General features: G+C 38.6%; 1 protein-coding gene across 2 annotated transcripts in view; it reads left to right on the top strand.

Moving 5' to 3' along the window:
- Positions 1-15,547, top strand: part of RPH3AL (rabphilin 3A-like (without C2 domains)) — a 153,211-nt gene that overhangs the window by 88,683 nt on the left and 48,981 nt on the right. For both annotated transcript variants that reach the window (XM_018564115.1, XM_018564114.1), the window contains exon 6: positions 5,230-5,404. In XM_018564115.1, the coding sequence (XP_018419617.1) occupies positions 5,230-5,404 (175 nt within the window). The remainder of the gene's footprint in view (positions 1-5,229; positions 5,405-15,547) is intronic.

The following is a 15,547-nucleotide window of genomic DNA, read 5'->3' as shown; positions in this document are numbered from 1 at the left end:
ATGAATACACTATGCTGAAATTGTGCGGAAACAACCTGATTACTAGAAACCACTAGATATTACTTATTACTTTAAATTATATATTTACACAGATAAAGAGTGTGACTGGCTGCCGAATTAGAGCAATTCAAATTTCCATAACCATTAAAGAATTCTGGAAAAAATGTCAGAAGATGAAAACTAGAGCTATCTGACTGCAAATGGTGCTTGAAAATAGCTAGAGGATCAGAAAATAGCCAATTTGCTACACACCATAGGTGACCCTGATCCACCAAAAGACACAACTGTGTTAGTATGCAAAATCAAAGAGACCACTGAAGCTCAAGTTGAAGCTATTAGTGCTGGAGCACTTGAGAGGCCAGTACAGGCTGCGCCCTAGTGTAAACAAGATGCAGAATTCATGAAAAGTTTTTAAGACCAGAATTACTATCAAGAAAAACATTAAGGTCATCTCTTAGTGCTTGTGTTATGAAGGTGCTACAAGATAGCATAAAGAGCCATAAGCTAGATAATGCCTGATATACAGCTGTAACTACTGGAAATATTGTAGTTAAATTCATGCTAGATACTTAAGCAAAACATTATACAACAGCAATTACAATTGTTAGGCCTTTTCCCATCCTTTTGAAATCTGGAAACCCATTGTGATAGTAACATAAAAGAAAAGCAGGCAACTACAAACATAGTAGCATGATGTAGCAGTCCAAAAAAAGATGAATAAAATGTAAAAAATCTACTCACAAACAGATGAGGTATATTAGATCAGCTTTTATTAAAAACAGCATTTTCTTTTCTTCTATGGTGTTTCACATGGCTAATATGCTTCAAGGGACGAGCCCTCTAAGTCAGAGCGCAGGTAGGATTTATATGTTAAAATTGATATCTTAAAATGATTTTTGCCTAGTTTTGCCTTAAGCTACTTACTAAAGAACACACTTGGTTGAAAGACTAGATACGATGGCTGGGCTACTGACCTACTGTTTACAGTAAAAGTCACATTTGTAGGGATACAACCACTTAGAGATGACAGATCTGGCATCCATAAGGTAAACTAAAGAAAATTAATTGGTATCAAAGTACCCTGCAATTTCTGAGGGACTACATTTGTGTACCCCTTAGTAATTTTAGTTACACATTGCTGCAAGAATATTCCTTTTATGTGCAATAATAAATTAAACATGGTGGCTTAGTGGTTATCACTTTTGCCTTGCATTACTGGGGGTCCCCGGTTTGAATCCCAGTCAGGATGTGATCTGCATGGAGTTTGTATATGTTTTCCTGGGGCTTGCATTGGTTTCCTCTGGGTACTCCAGTTTCCTCCCACACTCTACAGACATGCTAGACGGTTAAATGTCTCCTGTCTAAATTGGCCCTGTATGTATGCGAGATAGGAACCTTGGGTTGTAATAAATAAAATAAAGAATCTGCCATAGGATAACTATGGAGGCTGTCATCGCTAATCCACTAGCAAATGCTAGCTGCCTGCCTGATTTACATTTTATAATGGTGGTCAAATTTGTTTGCAAATAAGATAAATCGATTAGGCACCTAATATAAGTAATATACACTATATTGCCAAAAGTATTGGAACACCCCTTTAAATCATTGGATTCAGGTGTTCTGTGAAATTTCTTTGCTACTAAATATTCCACGGTCAACTGTTAGTGGTATTATAACAAAGTGGAAGCAACTGGGAACAACAGCAACTCAGCCACAAAGTGGTAGGCCCCGTAAAATGACAGAATGGGGTCAGAGCATGCTGAAGCGCACAGTGCGCAGAATTCGCCAACTGTCTGCAGAGTCAATAGCTACAGACCTCCAAACTTCATGTGGCCTTCAGATTGGCACAACAACAGTGCGTAGAGAGCTTCATGGAATGGGTTTCCATTGCCGGCAGCTGCATCCAAGCCTTACATCACCAAGTGCAATGCAAAGCGTGGGATGCAGTGGTGTAAAGCACGCCGCCACTGGACTCTGGAGAAGTGGAGACGTGTTCTCTGGAGTGACAAACCACGTTTCTCTGTCTGGTAAAGGACGTGTCTGGGTTTGGCGGTTGCCTGGAGAACGGTACTTGCCTGACTGCATTGTGCCAAGTGTAAAGTTTGGTGGAGGGGGGATTATGGTGTGGGGTTGTTTTTCAGGGGTTCGGCTTGACCCCTTAGTTCCAATGAAGGTAACTCTTAAGGCACCAGCATACCAAAACATTTTGGACAATTTCCTGCTCCCAGAGTCCTGATCTCAACCCGATAGGACACCTTTGGGATGAATTAGAGCGGAGACTGCGAGCCAGGCCCTCTCACCCAACATCAGTACCTGACCTTACAAATGCGTTTCTGGAAGAATGGTCAAACATTCCCATAGACACACTCCTAAACCTTGTGGACACCTTCCCAGAAGAGTTGAAGCTGTTATAGCGGCAAAGAGTGGGCCAACTCAATATTGAGTGTCGTCCAAAGTTAATTATTATGCTGTGTACATGTCTAATAATTAGACAATGCAGATCTAAATGCTAACATTTATTGGAATCAAATGGAGCAAATCAGTAATTCTTCTAAAGCAATCGCCACTCGGCTCTTCTTACACGACAAAGTTAACCCCCCTCCCTCTTCATGATACAGATTCTTATATGGTATAGTTAAATGTTACACAGGAAGTGCTGATGTTTAGAAATCTACATAATTACCAAAGATATATATATATATATACCATCATATCTAGCTTTACAGAAATGATTGAAAGTAGATTTAGGATGAGGGCAGGGGTATCTAACCCACCCAAAATATATATATTTCAGTGGATGGCAGCAGGTTGAATCACCCTCCAGCTTCATGTATCTCTGGGCAGAAATCTGACCACCTAAGTTTACACATTTAGCTACATCCCATAGCACCTATGAAGGATCTATATTCTGCTTTACTGCTTTGTTGCTAATGTAAAGTCCGCTTTGATGCCTTGAAAGCTACATAATAGGCATCCATTTTGACACTTGACTTGCCTTTGGAATGGTGGTTGCTAGAGAGTGGCTCTGTGATTAAGTGACTACATAGATTGGAGTCTCCAGGACTGTCCAAGGCAAATTGTTATCAGGCTTCTGAGTGCTTGGCATGACCTTATTGAGTCATAATTATTCCCCTTGTGTCTGTCTGCCAGTAATCAGATCATCTCTGCTGTATAAAGGGCATGTCAGTTTACTGTTTTGTGAACTGACTTTTGAGATCTGTGTAGCTTCAGAACAAAAATGGATAGTGAGTTACAGAACGGCCGCATACATTAATACAAAATACAGGTCACTTTTAAGTGGCAGACTGAGTATTATTCATACATTTGCTAACTTAAAGAGCACCTTACATGAGCTATTGTATCACAAAAGTTTTCAAATGAAAGCATTCAATTAACTTACATCGATATCACAATGGTGTACAATCGTTATTTTTGGTTATGAAATACACTGTGTGCACAATTATTAGGCAAGTTGTATTTTTGCTCTCTTTGGCAGTTAATTTGCATCTTTCTTTCTCAATACATTTCTTCACTTGTGTAATAATTTTGCACACAGTTTAGTTCTTTTCTTATTGCATCCCTTTTATTTCTCATGAATTTTGTATTTTCTCCTATAAAACATTTTTTTCACCACTTCAAATGGCTCCATTGTCTGATCTCCTTAAAGTGATATTAAAGTCAAAATGTTTTTACGCGATTTCCAATGTTGGGTAACGCACTTGCAATGGATTAGGCTCCTTGATGTTTAAAAGTTGTAGTTTCCTGCAGAATCAGCTGGTCCCTTGAGTACTGGCCCTGATATCCTGTTTTAGGGTGTTTCCTTCCCCTTGCAGCGTCCTAGGGAGCCACCCTGGTGTATGCTAGTAAGCTGTGGGTCTTCACCTCCTGCCTCCTTCATTCTCCCTTCTCCAAGTTAGTAGATGAGCTAGTAGATAGACTGCTGTTAGAGACTGTGCTATTCCTTGTGATTTTGTAATGGACAGGAAGTTGAGGGGGGCCGAGTGGATGTGGAGGCGTTGAGCCTATAGCAGTAGGATCAGGGCGGGGATTACTCAGATCTGTACACCCAAAGGTATTAGCTGACTGGCACTCTGTACAGACACATGATCATTTGGTGTCCAGCGGGGAGCCCTGTCAAGCAGGCTGTACGAGGCTCTATGATATATTTTGGAATTTGTGGTTTATGCAAAAATTACAAGTACGGCAAACAGTAGTATATTTGACTTGGTTTTCTTTAAAAACTCATCTGTGAATGCCTCAAGGTTTTCAAAGTACATAGTGTCAGTTTCACAGTTTGCAGCACTCTGCAAGCTTGCATTATTACTGTCATTTATTATTTGCAAGTATTATTTTGCTCTATGAAAATAATTCATAGAATTATTCATTTGATTGCAAGTTGAGAATGGCTTGTGTTTTCAAACACGGCAGCTCCACACTGTAGGCTAGCTTTGGAGTGCATATAATGCTGCCTGGCCAATGATGTCAGCTTTTTTTCTTTCTGGAGCTTTTAAATGTAGAAAATTTGATTTTACCCTTCTCAGCTGCTAAGCACAATGTGCACAAACTGTGCTTGTTATATTTCTTTTAACCGACAGACTGTCTAAAATGTGTAATTATATCATTACTTGTAATGACTCCCATAATGTAACATTTCCATGCAGTTTTCAGAGAGTAGAGTAGTGGACATGAACGGTATTGTCAGTCTTTACATATGAAATAATGGACATAATGACTAGACATTTGCATATGTTTTTGGTAATTTTTTTTACTTTAGTCTGTCGCATCTACAGTTAATTGTACAGCATTCCAGTAGCTTGACATATAATAGATCCTGGAATTGTAAATTCTAATAAATAAACAAGATTAGAGGTCTTTTCATACTGTGCAAAATGTATGTACATGATTTGTATAAATACGCATTTGTGTGTCCTGAATTACTGGTATGCACATTACATACAGTACATAGCCCCACTTGCAGGTGTACATTACTGTTTCTTGGTTTTTCACTTGTTACTATCTGGAGCCGAGCCAGCTTTAAAGCATTAAAAGAGAGGGTTTCTGTAGAAGTGTAGCCATTACTGGGCCCAAAAATCATCCATACGTAAGTGCTGCTCCCTTTATTTGCCAGATGTGTTGGTCAGATTACATTCTGAATGGTTGAGAGAGCCAGTGGCTGAGATGACCTTTTCTTTTTAAACATGTTAAACATTTTCCCACATCTTTTCACAGGTCTGGAAGAGGTCCGGAGCTTGGTTTTACAAAGGTATCCCAAAACACATTTTGCCTTTAAAAATCTCAAACAAAACAAGTGAAATTCAGTTAAGAAATGCTCAAACTGAGCCTCAAATGCAAGAGTTAAGAACTGCTACAATGAATCGAACATACACCTGGGCAAAAGGAAGAGGTGAGTTGGTTAATGTCTGTTCACTGCTCTTGATATGTTATGCTGTCATTCTAAAAATCCATTTACTGTTGCCATTGCTGAAGAAAAATAGTTAATATGTAAGAACAAATTATATTTGAAGGTATTTCTTTTCTGAACATGTTTTATGCTGCTTAGGCTACATTCACACCTATAGTTTAGGTGCGTTTAGGGATTCCTGCATCAGGAACTTGTGATTTCCTGCATCAGGAATCACAAATCAGTCGTCACCTGTTCAAATTAATGATCGGATGACATCGGCCACATTTGAAAGTGGAAGAACGCTGGCACACCTCACGTAATGGTATGTGATACGATTACACGTGGTTGGGAATCAATCACTATACCGGGACACACGATTGATGCATCCAGGGATAGTGTTTGATTCCTAACCGCATGTAATCGTATCGCAGGAATCCCTAAACGCACCTAAACTATAGGTGTGATTGTAGCCCTGTTTTATGTAGGCCAGAGCCCTTCATAGGCTGTAGTGACAGGGAGTAAGTATGGTAAACAGTTTGATAATCACATAAGTTAACTTATGTGTGTGTGTGTGTGTGTATATGTATATATATATATGCATATATATATTATATTATAGGAGTTTTTTCCCGAATTGTTATCTTCTTCATCACACTAAATATTACAGATTACAAATATCCCTTACCTATTCCATTTCCAAAGCTTCCCCCTCAATGTCAAAATAGGAGCACGCTGGATTTCTAGTCCAAATACTACCTGGCACTTACAGCAAAAGATTTATATTGGGTTGGGTTGCTCAGTGTAGGAATATGGTATCTTTGCTTTGTGTTGCAGTCTTTAGTGTTTAGTGTCAAAGGGAATAAAGATTGCTTTGTTTGTGGGCTCCTGATTCAGCTCTTGAAGTCACTGAATTACTAACTCTCCCCGGTAGATAAGCTTGGAAGCAGGCATTATAAGGTGCCCATGTTTTACCTTGCCAGTGCTCCACTGCTGTCCTATCCCCCACTCCGACCCCTCTGGAAAAAAAAAATTCCCCTCTGGCCCTAACAAAGCTCTTGGTGCCTGAGCAGCCAAACGTCAGCCCTGAGTGATGTTATATGGTGGCATTCAGGGTACTGGAGTGGCACATGGACAGACATCTGTACCTACTACCAACATACAGTGTTATTTTCATAACTTTGACAGCACTAAGGATCTGGCTCATAGACAAGACAGCAAGGAATGTGGGCTGTCAAGTGATAGTTTACCTTAATCCCCCCCCCTTTTTTTTTCTGTTATGCATATTTAACATTTACAGAAATGCTTGTCTATTTAAAGTTTTTTTGTTGTTCATCTATTTTTAAAGACTTCTTGTCATTTTAAATGTTCTTCAGATAAATATTTACTTTTCCCTTATTATATAGCCGTTTTTAGAGGGACTTTCTCTAGTTGTTGCATGCAGTGTACAACTTCTGTAACGGACACGATTAAAACAATTCACGCTCTGCTCAGGTAGAAGTACAAAGAAACAAAGTTTCCAAGACTTCTTCCCGTTTCAAGTGATTTGTTTTAAATGTCTTGTATGTTTGGTCTTTGAATTGGTTTTCTCTTGTCTTGTTAAAGTTTTTGTAGATGCTGCCACTAGGTGGAGCATCTTTATTTAGAAGGAAACTATACACCATGTTAACGTATGCAGGTTCTCACTGTGGTTATAAATTATGTGCTTACTTTTCTGTAACATATAACCTGGCTTCAGACCTGAGTGAGGATTGAGAATTACCATTAAAAAAACAGGTTGCTTTATAATAATTGAAACGTTTAAAGAATGTTGCATTTAGTTATGTTCACATAGATTTGCGAAATGTGCATTACCAGTGGCATGAATCTGAAAGATTATTATGCGTCTGTTTTCCGTTTTGATTTTTGCAGATGCAGGTACAGAACTTGTGGTGTGGAGTATTAAAAAAACGATATATTCATTTTTTAAGTGAAAAATGCACTGCGCTATAACAATCGAAATATTCCGTGAATACCTTAGTCCTTCATACACCTAAAATGTGTAAAACAACTTTATACCTAATATTAAAAATAAATATTATATAAAATCAATTTGTGCAGTCCTTATTAACAACATATATTGTGCAACATCAATTTGTGCAATGTCCTTTCAGAATATATGTAACAAAAACACCTCCAAGTATCTTCAAAGCTAATAAAGTGATCCGTGCTTTCAAACTCCCACCCTGCTTAAGGATATTTGACCGCACTCACTGACCAATGTAGTTCACCTTTTTACAGATGAACTAGCCCAGCTTTCCAAAGAGACTCCTCTGTCTGTCTGTCTCTCTCTCTCGCTCAAATCTGGCATCTAACAGGTTAAGCACCTCTCTCTCTATTCCTGTCATCTTCTCCTCTTCTTATATAATCTTTGTTTTCCGTAAGTACTCAAAAAGACAAAAATCGGCTTCCCATTGTGCAATATGTAAAGAAGTTCTATTTAATATAAGTAAAAACACACTTACAGACGAAGTAAAAAGTTTCATTTTTAAAAACACATCCAGAGACGCTTGTTCGTGTCCACTCTGTTTGTTCGTGATGCCTGTGTGGCCCAGTCCAACTGATGCGTTTCGTCACTTCAAACTTCTTCCGAGGTGACGGCGTTCACGCAAGCATCACGCTCCCTGTTCTCAGCTAAATCAAGCCTTGCAATACTAGTATTAACCACTAGATGCCACTAGCATTATATGTACAATAGGTAACACATTTCAGAACTCAAGCACCATTATTAAAGGTTATTTATATCTCTATAAGCCGCTAGGAGTCTCACTACTTAATTTTCAATCATCAATCTCTACTGAACGGAAATTGAGTAATACTAATGGGTTGTAGTCAATTCATCTGTAAAAAGGTGAATAACATTGGTCGGTGAGTGCAGTGAAATATCCTTAAGCACGGTGGGGGTTTGGAATTATTAGCTTTGAAGATACTCGAGGTGTTTTTGTTATATGTTCTGATGGCGCCCCCCCTCAGCTTAACGCCCGGAGCAGACACACCGGCCGCCCCCCCGGTTGTTACGCCACTGAATCTATGCATACTAAATCCCTCTGGGTGGATAGTTCACAACTTCCACCAGGGGGCGAATTAAATGGAAACACTATTTAATTAGAAAAAGGAAAAGACGTAATAAAAAAAAATAAGAAAGGAGAATAAAACAAAACTGTGTAAAATTGCAGACTCATGGATTTCTAATTACTAATTTGTAATATCTACGGCCTTATCTAACCCGAGGAAGTGGACAGGATATATATGTTCTGAAAGGACATTGCACTTTATTAAGAGGATTGCACAAATTGATGTTGTACAACTTATGTTATTAGTAAGGACTGCACAAATTGATTTTATATGATATTTGTTTTTACTATTATGTATAACGTTGTTTTACATGTTTTAAGTGTATGAAGCACTAAGGTATTCACTGAATATTTAGATTGTTATAGCGCAGTGCATTTTTTACTTTAATACATTTGTTGCGGTTGGTCACTAATTTGCACAGCAGATTAGAGGTAGATTGTTGACTATAGCGCTGTATTTTCGTTTTATCATTTTATATATTTCTTTTAACTGTAAGTCAAAGATTTTGCAAAACATGTACATGTACTATTGCAATGGTGACTATAGTTTCAACTAAAAGCCCAGGTCTCTATGTCAACTTTTTAAAATGTAAGGTGCGCTGAGACATGTTCAGTCAGCTTATAAGAAGCGAAAAAACACTGTTTTATTTCAGTTCAGCCTTCTGTTGCATATACACAGTAAGGGTCCATTCATTCCACATGCGTTAGGGCTGCACTGGCCATTGTTTCCAGCACAGCCCCAACGCAAGAAGACATGTTCAGCCTTCTGTGACAAGGCTATTTGCCTTGTCACAGATGGGCACCATTCACACCACCATGTTGCGGTGGGAATGCAGTGGTGTATGCTGAAAAAAGTATGGCATGCCTTACTTTTTTCAGCACAGCGCGATGTGACACGGAACAACCGCCTCACACCCTGCTGTGCCTGTAGAACTGAATGTCATTTGTGACATTTTAATACAATTCTAAAAAAAAAAAGACACCGTGACCAGCGAATTGTAACCTCCGTTGGAATCTAAATCCAGAAAGGAGATGCGGGGTCAGGAGGATATCATGATGATACAAATATAACATCACATGTTTGAGCCATGTTGAGTGTTTGTCAGCAGTATCACAAGGAGTTACCAACTACCTGGGAGGTTAGTTCCCTCTCTGCAAACGTATATTTTCATGAAAGTACCTAATTAAAAAATGTCATTTAAAAAGATTACCTATGCAAAGACACTGTCACCTTGTCTTCAACCCAGCCTCCCCTGTGACAGTGCTCAGGTCAAGCATCCAGTGCCTAGGCCTGGACACTGAAAGGACCAAGGTGAGTGACTTCCCCTATAACTTTCAACAACAGCCAACACTAGGGATGTGTTGGTGGGGGGGGGGGGGGCTTTTTAAAAGCAATGTCACTTTGCCTGAATGGGCAAGGTCCGGTGTCTTTTTAGGTGGCACTAACCTCAGGAGCTAAATTGTAAAAATACATTCAAGTACTCAACTATTAACAATGCTGGACTTTATTTGTGTATCACTCAGCTGTAGATGCTTAAATCCTCTCTGGCTGTCACTGACTCAGCAGCGGCTGTAAGGAGGAACGTGCCACTGCACAGATCACTGGCAGGTTGTTAGTGATCTGGACAGCGGCGCCTTCCTCCTCACAGCCGCCGGTGACAGCAAGCAGCCTGCGATGCCATAGTAATCCATGCGCCCCGCACGCCATCAGGGGGGACCCCTTTGTTCCTTGTCCTGGCTGGGCTGCCCTGTGTGCCCCGGGGGGCCCCATAACGGTTGCCTGGGTCGCTATGGCGATAGTTCCGCCACTGTATATGTATGTGTGTGTGTGTGTGTATATATGCATATGTAGATATATGTAGAGAGAGAGAGAGAGAAAGCCAGAGATAATGTACAGATCTAGATATATATTGCTTTATTACTTTTTTGTGTGTTTGTATGGGAATAGGCAATTCTCAGCATTAAAAGTAAATGGTGAAGTGCTGCTCCAGCCTGATTTATCGAGTTTTGTTAGCTGAGATTTAATTATTTCTCCCACTGACGGCTACATTGCAGCTGTTGTTTTATGTCGGAAATTAAATGAAAGTTAACTCTGGTCGTGCATGGTGACAGGTCTTTCATTTTAACCTGGATCCTCTGCCAGTGGGGAACTAAACTTGGAATAATTACTGGAAGACAAACACCACTCATCGATTCCTCTGTTTAGTTTTAGAGAACATTGTTTTTTGGGCAAAAATGCATCCTTTTTTCTTTCCTTCAAGCTGTAATTTAACATAGTGTTTACACACATTATATTTACCATTATATCTAGACAGTGACATCTGCGATACAGCTCACATCTGTAATGTGCTGGCTGATAACCAAGCGGCCTGTTTGCTTATGCTTGTGATAAATGTAGATGTTGTGGGCATATGCTGGCTCACATGTAAAGCTGCCAAATAACAGTTTTCTAGAATACATTTTGGGTAGTTGCTTTATTCTAATAAATCTGAAAACAAATTGGAGGGATACTTGGAATAGAGCTGTAAATCTGCTACATTATAGAATAGGGTGTATTTCATGACCGGTCCCTGTGAAAGAAATGATTGCAGAACATCTTTGCCCTAGGCAATACATGGAAGACAGAGCAAGACGGAATGTAATTAAAGCATATGCATGGATGTGTCTTCTATGAATATTATTTTTGCAGAAGGAAAGAAGACCATGACTATTATATTAGTATAACCATGCTTGTTACTGACTTTACAATACAGACCACACCAGTCAATTTCATAGCAGCAAAGATCACAGCAGGGACTGAGATCTTGGTGGTACACGGAGTCCAGAACTGTGGAATGTCAGCAGGCTGGAGGTGAGGGTTGTGGACAGCCTTGTTTTATTTATTTTTTTGTGTGTTTTTCTCATGCTACGCTACAGGTAGAGAAATATTAGGAACATAGCATTTCACGACATATAGAATACACTTAGTTATATTATTTGGGCACTTTTAACAAGTTTTATTTGGGGCACATTAATGAATACCCGTCATTCCGTACCCGTCCAGTTTATGAACCTTTTTTCTTCTCTGCCGTTAAAAAATCACTTAAATCCATGAAGCTTTCACAATTCTTGGCAGTTCTGCATTTGTCCAGAAATGTTCATAGATTTTTGAAAGTTTATATATATAGAAATGTTAAACATTTTATTACATATATAAATTTAAAATATGAAAATTATCTTGTGAAAAATTATGATGGAATTGTAAGAAATGTAGTGTTAGAAGACAGTCATATACAAATTTAGCTTTTATTTAGATGGCAGTTTATTAATAGGACAAAAAATATGGCCTGCTGTGAATCCATTTGATAAAAATGTAATTAAAAGAACACTTTTTAAATCCCATAGTCCAAAAGAGGTCATATTGCATATCCATCATGTCTCTGCTTTTGATGTAATTTTAATAAAACATCCTCTCCTGGCTTTGTGGAATTTCTCTGTTGCCCAGAAATCAGAAGCCTGTACACTACTATTGTTACCAGTCTTAATGATTGTAGAGAGAGCGTTTTTTTAATATATATAAATTTGGATGGGCGAAAGAGATTCTGTGGACAGGTGTCTTTTATATAGAAAAACGAGTTGTCGTTAGGAGCACCTTCTTAAATTGACAGGACTAATCTGTTGGTTGGTAGGGAATCAAATACTTATTTTACTCACTGAACTGCAACTCAAATTATAACATTTGTATCATGTGTTTTTTCTGGATTTGTGGTTGATTATTCTGTGTCTATCATTTAAAATACACCTATGATAAACATTATAGACCTTTCATTTCTTTGTCAGTGGGCAAACGTCCAAAATCTGCAAGGGATCAAATCATTATTTTCCTCACTGTACACACAGTATTTATATATTCACAGAGATTATAAACTTTTTTCACTTCAGACTGAAATAGTTTTGGTTGGGGTTGAAATGGTCATCTGAACAGCCACATTCATGTTTTTGAGTTTTGATATAGAACTGGTTATTGAAATACCCTTCAGCTGAGAGGAGAATTCAGGGTGGACTGCAAATGCAGGATTGGCTTTAGAGGTTCTTTCAATGCTCCATCTGTCTGCTGTATAACACTTTTTTTTATTTTTTTTAGTATAGCAAGTACCATTTCTCCTGGTACTTGCTCCCACTTTTTCCTTCCGTGCCTAGGTGAGGATCATGTAGCCTTCTGCTCCTGAAGCCTCCTGGGATATCACATCCCTAGAGACTTCAGGACAGTCTGTCCACACGGTGCCGATCTTGGGCATGCTTAGTAGGGGGCTTGCTGTAAGTGAGGATGTGTAATAGCGGACTCCAGAATGCAAGTTGGTGTTGTGGAAGAATAGAAGCCCTGCGAAGAATCGGGTGCGAGGAAGACAGCGCTGGGCTTCATAGGCTGGTACGTGTGCGTTTTTTAAAAGTCAGAAGCTACAGTAATTGTAGTTGCTGACTTTTAGTTTTGTAAAGGCTGGGTGAATTCCTTCTTTAACCACTTGAAAACTGGCAAAACCCCCCAAAGCTCTGAGGTACTTTGACATTTATTCTGTCATGCAACACCATACCAAAATTAATTTTATATAATTTTTTTGGGACAGAAAACTATTAGGAAATGTAACTATATTCTTCCCAGTAGCCAGAGCCAGCGAGTGACACCGCAGCTGTCAGATGCTGGCACGAAAGCTTGAGAATTGAGGAATCACAAACTGCTGATCGCTCAGCTCATGGCATCTCCATGCCGAGGACATTGAACGTCAGCCACTGCTTCCAGCAGGGATTCCCCACTCCTCTCCCTGTTCCTCCAGCACTCATTAGAGCGACACACAGGGGAGGGGAAGGGCACTGCTGGCTCTGGTTCTAGAGAGGCAGAGTCAGCTGTCAATTAAGCAGCAGGGTGAATCCTTACAATATTGTCTGGTTATTCCCGGCTGGAGTACGGCTCTGCTACTTTCTGCTATATGCTGAGTTTTGGGTCACAGGACTACACTAGTAAATGTAGTCCTGTGACCCAAAACTAAACTAAAGCCAACATTTTTAATTTTTAATATTAAATACGTGACAGGTAAATTATTATTTTTTTGTTTCAATTACACTACTGCTTATAATTTGTATTATTAGTAGTTTTACTTTAAATTTTGGTAGTGTTTGTTATATTTCTGTCTGTAGCATCTTTAATTACAGTCCCAAGTTTCCATTCTAAACTTTAAATAGAAAAAGGAAAACGCAGAATCTACCATTATAGTAAATGCTGCAGACTAGGTAACCTCATTGTACAGTGATAATGGACTGGTGACACAAATGTTAAGTTCAGGAGCGTTCATACTGTAAAGTTATTGAATTTGCAGCTCCTGGTCAGTTTGACCTTTCTTTACAAAGCTGTTTGTTAGCAGGAGGATTTAGGAATTATTTATCCAGCCATCTTCGACTGCCAAATCTTGTACTTTCATTGGCAGATTTTAAAGAGAAAAAGTCTTCTAATCTATAGAAATAAAGTGCAGTAAATCTATAATGGAAAAGGAATAGAGGTTAATTCACCTTGCCCTCTCTATAGTAGGTACACTCCATAATAATATCTAGTTTTGGTTCTCTGTGCACAAAAGGCAGTTTTAATCAGCTTGTTTCTAGTAATGTAATTCTTACGGCAAAAAAGCTCAGGGGGAGATTTAGCAACCTAAGCACATAGCGAGGTAGTGTGTGAGAGTAAGGAGTATATTATTTGAAAGTAATTTACTACAAGTTTGCAGTTTGATGCATAAGTTCTCTTCATCTTTCTCCCTTAATAAATGAGACATGGCTGGATTTACATGAGGTTGGAACTTGATTTTGTCCGTGCTTTGCTTGATAAATCCCTTCCAAAACAACTGGAACTGAATTGGACTTTGGTGGCTAGGAGGAGCAAGCACAGAGGTAATTCAGTACAGCAAATATGCTTGTGAAGGCATGAGACCAGTATCTCTGGAATTTGCATTGATTGAAAGATGATGGCAAACACTTCTTTGGTGTAGAGAATGGCTATATATATATTGTATGTAATCATGGGTAAGGGTAAATGTGGATAGTACCATAGCGTTTGGTTTTAAAATGTAATGAAATGATATTTTATATTTGACCATGTATGGTAGCTTTAACATACCAATGAGTAAACTTACCAGAAGTGAAGATGGGTGATTGCCTTAGGGCACCGAAGTTCCTCTGCAGCCCAAAGTCACCTGGTTTTGCTCATATCTTTCACATATGCTTAGGAAAGTGTCTCTAAATACAGCACTAGTACACACCATTAGGGAACCTGCCCCGAGAAATAACATGCATGCATGTAGACAAGAAGATGATATAGGAGTTTAGAACATACTGAAAAACAGCAAAAGATGCCAAAAAAGTGAAAACAAGTCTTTGATTAAAAATGTTTTATGGTATACAGTGCTGTAGCAAACAAATGCCATTCAGTTCAGGTTTACATCTACTTTGAAAAGGATTGCATTATTATTTTTATGGATTTAAAAGTTGTAATGTTGCCATTGTTAAGAAAGCCAGTCACTCATTTATGTCTTATAGGCATTATGATGGCCCGTGGCAACTGTCTGGCTCTCTTTTATATTGAAAATTATCTTTTTTTTTTTCCCATTGAACAGAACAGTCTGTCTTGTCATGGACTGAAATGTGTGAAGGTTTCCTCTTTCTCACTTTGTGAAGTAATAACTTTATTTTCTATCATTTTCACCACAGATAAACTCTTTTTGTAGCACCTTTTCTTGTTAGATGAAAAAGTTGGATTTAAATAAATATTTTCTTTTTTTTCATGTAAATGCTACAGAGGTAGAAGACATAAAAATAAGCATGTTCTGTCTTTCATCGCTACAGCCAGTCTTAACATCCTTTTGCATGTATAATTAATTTTGCATGCATTTGCATTGCAATTCTCAAGAAAGCATTGCATTATAAATGATCTGTTTTATGCAAAGGTCCTTTTAAAAAGAACTTTTCTGAGGTTTTTCTATTAATTCCTCTCTGTGAGATGTGAACAATTATA

Source organism: Nanorana parkeri, unplaced genomic scaffold, assembly GCF_000935625.1.
Source record: "Nanorana parkeri isolate BGI_ZX_2015 unplaced genomic scaffold, ASM93562v1 scaffold726, whole genome shotgun sequence".
NCBI classification, from domain to species: Eukaryota; Metazoa; Chordata; class Amphibia; order Anura; family Dicroglossidae; genus Nanorana; species Nanorana parkeri.
Note: the sequence above shows the minus strand (reverse complement) of the source record. Positions and strands in the feature narration are given on the sequence as shown.